Source organism: Poecilia reticulata, linkage group LG20 (assembly GCF_000633615.1).
Source record: "Poecilia reticulata strain Guanapo linkage group LG20, Guppy_female_1.0+MT, whole genome shotgun sequence".
In the NCBI taxonomy this organism is placed as follows: Eukaryota; Metazoa; Chordata; class Actinopteri; order Cyprinodontiformes; family Poeciliidae; genus Poecilia; species Poecilia reticulata.
Genome location: NC_024350.1, coordinates 820,208 through 823,748, shown reverse-complemented (window position 1 = coordinate 823,748; position 3,541 = coordinate 820,208). Strand labels below are relative to the sequence as shown.

Genomic DNA, 3,541 nt, shown 5'->3' with positions numbered 1-3,541 from the left:
GCCACATGGGACGCATATGATGAAGTGGGCACATCTATTGGATAAGAGAGACAAGTCAGCTAAAAGAAAAAGAAAATGTGGATCTTGAAACAGCCTCTTTCAAAAATAAATGTCAATTTTTGAAGGAGAGTTAAAAAGGAGCAGAATCGCTCAGCTGGATGGAGGAATGTGTGGAACAGTTAACATATTAACTAAAAGATAGAGATTTATGAGTCCGAGAAAGGCTTTTTACTTTTTCAGCAGCACTGAAAAAGTAAAAATGCTGATTTAATGTAAGTTGTCACTGAAGCAAACGACAGGGGGCGCAATGCAACAAAATGAACGCCATTCAGGAGAAGAAGTAATGTCTTTTTGGTCTAAAACAGCCTCCGTAGTTGCTGTGATGTGGCTTTTTGGAGTTGTGTTCTCTCTATTCATGACAGCTTTATTATTTCTTCTTCGGGTTTATTTTGTCTTAAATTCGGGATCTAATCCGCCCAAAACCAGAAGTCATGTTGCGGTTCTGGTCGTTGCAGGATCAGGTGAGATTCAACATGGAGACTCTGCAGGCTGGACCAGCCTCTTCTCCTGTCTGACCAGATCAGACCGGCTGTCCTGTGTTCACTTTAGTGACGGATCATGAGTAAAAAGAAACTGGTGACCAAGTGATTTGGCTTCTCTTCTGTCTGTCCCCAGGTGGTCACACCACAGAGATCCTGCGGCTGATGGACAGCCTCTCTGCTGCATACACACCTCGACACTATGTGATCGCTGACACTGACAAGATGAGTGAGGAGAAAATTGTCAGCTTTGAAAGATGTAAACCTGAGTCACACTCTGACGTCCAGGTACAGGCCAATGTGTCGACTTTACTGAGTTAGTAAGTAGATCAGTTAGAATGACCTGAATGATTCATGTTCGGTACTAAATGCCACAATAATGAGAGAGAGAGAGAGAGAATATGTCACGGATTTTTTTAATGACTTCAGAATCAGAGCTTTACGTACAGAATGATTACTATTTCTGTAAACAATGAGCGAAAACCCGGATAATGACGTCATGGGTTTGCAAACTTTTGATTGACTGACAGAGTTAATTACCTGTAGATGTGGAAAACCCTGCTTTCTGTGACATGATGCTTTCATCATTTCATATGCTTGGAAATTAGTCCAAATATCAGGAAGATAATTGTGAGCTTCACTAGTTCAGCCTGGAGAAGAATTTCCACATGCTTAAAACACACTTCCTTCATCTGCTCAAACAGTTATGCAAGTATAGACATGATGGGAATGTCCAAACATCAGAATGCTCAGGAATTAGACGGGTTCTGGTCCAAAATGTGCAGATTGTACATAACTTAGTATCTTCAAACAGCCTCAGACAGTCTTCATGATGGGATTGTTGAGCAATCTGGTAGCCAGTAGGAGACGACTATTTCTGAATCTGGCTGTTCTGCAGCGGATGCTACAGAATCTCCTGCCAGACGGCAACTGGATGAACAGACCATGGAGAGGATGGGTGGAATCAGAGAGGATCTGGTTTGCTCTGGCTAAGCAGCGTCTGTGTGCAATGTTCTGGATAGGGGGGAGTGGAGCTCCAATCAACCTCTCCGCTGTCTTCACCTCTCTTTGCAGAAACTTCCAGTCTGAGGCCTTGCAGCTTCCAGACCAGATGGAGATACTGCTGGTCAGCAGGCTCTCAATTGTTCCTCTGTTGAAGGTGGAGAGGATGGGAGGGGGGAGCAAAGCTCTTTTTATTCGTCTCAGAAAGTTCAGGCGCTGCTGTGCCTTTTTCACCAGTGAAGTGATGTGAGGTGTCCAGCTGAGGTTGTCAGTGCTGCTGACGATTTCCACTGCTTTAGGTCTCCACTACTTAAGGTGGAATACATACACACATATTCTTGACATACTTTGATTAAATGAATTTCTCTTAGAACTGAAAAATAGAACTCAAAAGTTCTGTTTTGATCTAATTTGACCACATAACTTTCTCCCATGACTCGCCTGGACCATCCAAATGGTCATGGTTTAACTTAAGACAGGCTTAGACGTGTGCTGATTTAAGCAGGGAAACCTTTCGTGCCATGCATGATTTTAAACCACGACTTGGCTAAATATTAGTGTATTACCCACAGTAAGCTTGGAAGCAGCACAAAACTGCCAGCATTCAGCCGGATTAGTATGATGGTAAGAAAGCTAAGCAAATAACCAAAAAAAAAAGTGAAGTCTTTGGGCTAGCGGTGTAAGATGCTGGGTTCTGCTCTTGCTGTTGAACTGCCGTGACGCACTAATGAGATATAATGTTTCAGACGTAGTGCTGTTTCCACTCCACCAGACATTGAACCAGTGTTACATTGAACACCCACTTAAAGCTGCAGCATGTAACTTAGAAATATGTTTTTACATATGAATTAAAACTTTCACTATGTCCTAATGTACATCCATTGAGGTGCTGGTGACCATCTCCAGCTGTCAATGGGCGAGAGGCGAGGTTCACCTGGACAGGTTGCCAGTCCATCATGAGACAGATAATCTGTGAAAAGAAATTGAGCTCCTCTGCTTTCTCCCTGTATTTAGCAGAATTAGATCAGAGTCAGCATAAAATGTAGAATTTTGATTTAGTAACTTAGGATTGTTTATTTTGATGCAACCTACATTTGACTCTAAATGAATGTTTCCTTTTTTATTTTATATAGACAGTGTTGTGATATTTATTTGACTTTATGTATATTTTAGTGTGAAAGTCTTACTGTTTAATATTAACGCTCAAAAGCATTTTGACTGAACGTTCTTTGAGCGTTCAGTCAAAACGCTTGTTGCATTGTGCCTGCAAGTATTTTGAATGTGTTTGTCTATATTAGGTGATTTTATGGTTTTGTTTTGCCAGATTACATAGTAGCATTTATACATAAAGCAAAAATTGAACAGCCAATCCATGTGATCAGTGATTGGCCCTTGGAATTGTCAGCAAAAAACCTGATTGGAGCATTCCTAAGCAGGACTGATTGTTTTTGCCAATACTTATTCTTTGTTCTTTTGTTATGATGTGTAGCCAGAGCAGCAGGGTGATTTACAACAGGGAGCAGCTGCTTTACATAGCACAAAATCAAGAAAATTATGGGCAATCCTGACTATCCACTTTATGAAACTGCCTTAAAAAAGTCAGTGGAAGGCTTCTTCAAATTGTTGTAATACAGACTGTTGTTGCTACAGGACATCCTTCCAGCCAGTCAGTCAGTCAGTCAGTCAGTCAGTCAGTCAGTCAGCCAGCCAGCCACATTTAATTTGCATAGCACATTTCAGCAGCAAGGCATTTCAAACTGCTTTACATCATAAAAACAAAAACACAAAGTCATGCAACATAGAATCAACAATCAAAACATAACAGTAAGTCAAGTGCCATCATTAAATTCTTAATTGATTACATTTCAAATACAACTCTAAACAGGTGGGTTTTTAGTTGAGATTTAAAGGAAGTCAGTGTTTCAGCTGTTTTACAGTTTTCTGGAAGTTTGTTCCAGATTTGTGGTGCATAGAAGCTGAATGCTGCTTCTCCTTGTTTG

General features: G+C 40.9%; 1 protein-coding gene across 2 annotated transcripts in view; it reads left to right on the top strand.

Moving 5' to 3' along the window:
- The first annotated feature begins 290 nt into the window (after window positions 1–290).
- alg14 (ALG14 UDP-N-acetylglucosaminyltransferase subunit) overlaps window positions 291–3,541 on the top strand; it is a 9,883-nt gene continuing 6,632 nt past the window's right edge. The window contains exons 1-2 of one of the 2 annotated variants that reach the window (XM_008438242.2): window positions 291–521; window positions 676–827. In XM_008438242.2, the coding sequence (XP_008436464.1) occupies window positions 308–521; window positions 676–827 (366 nt within the window). In that variant the 5' untranslated portion in view covers window positions 291–307. The remainder of the gene's footprint in view (window positions 522–675; window positions 828–3,541) is intronic. The other variant, XM_008438241.2, reaches the window with a different exon arrangement.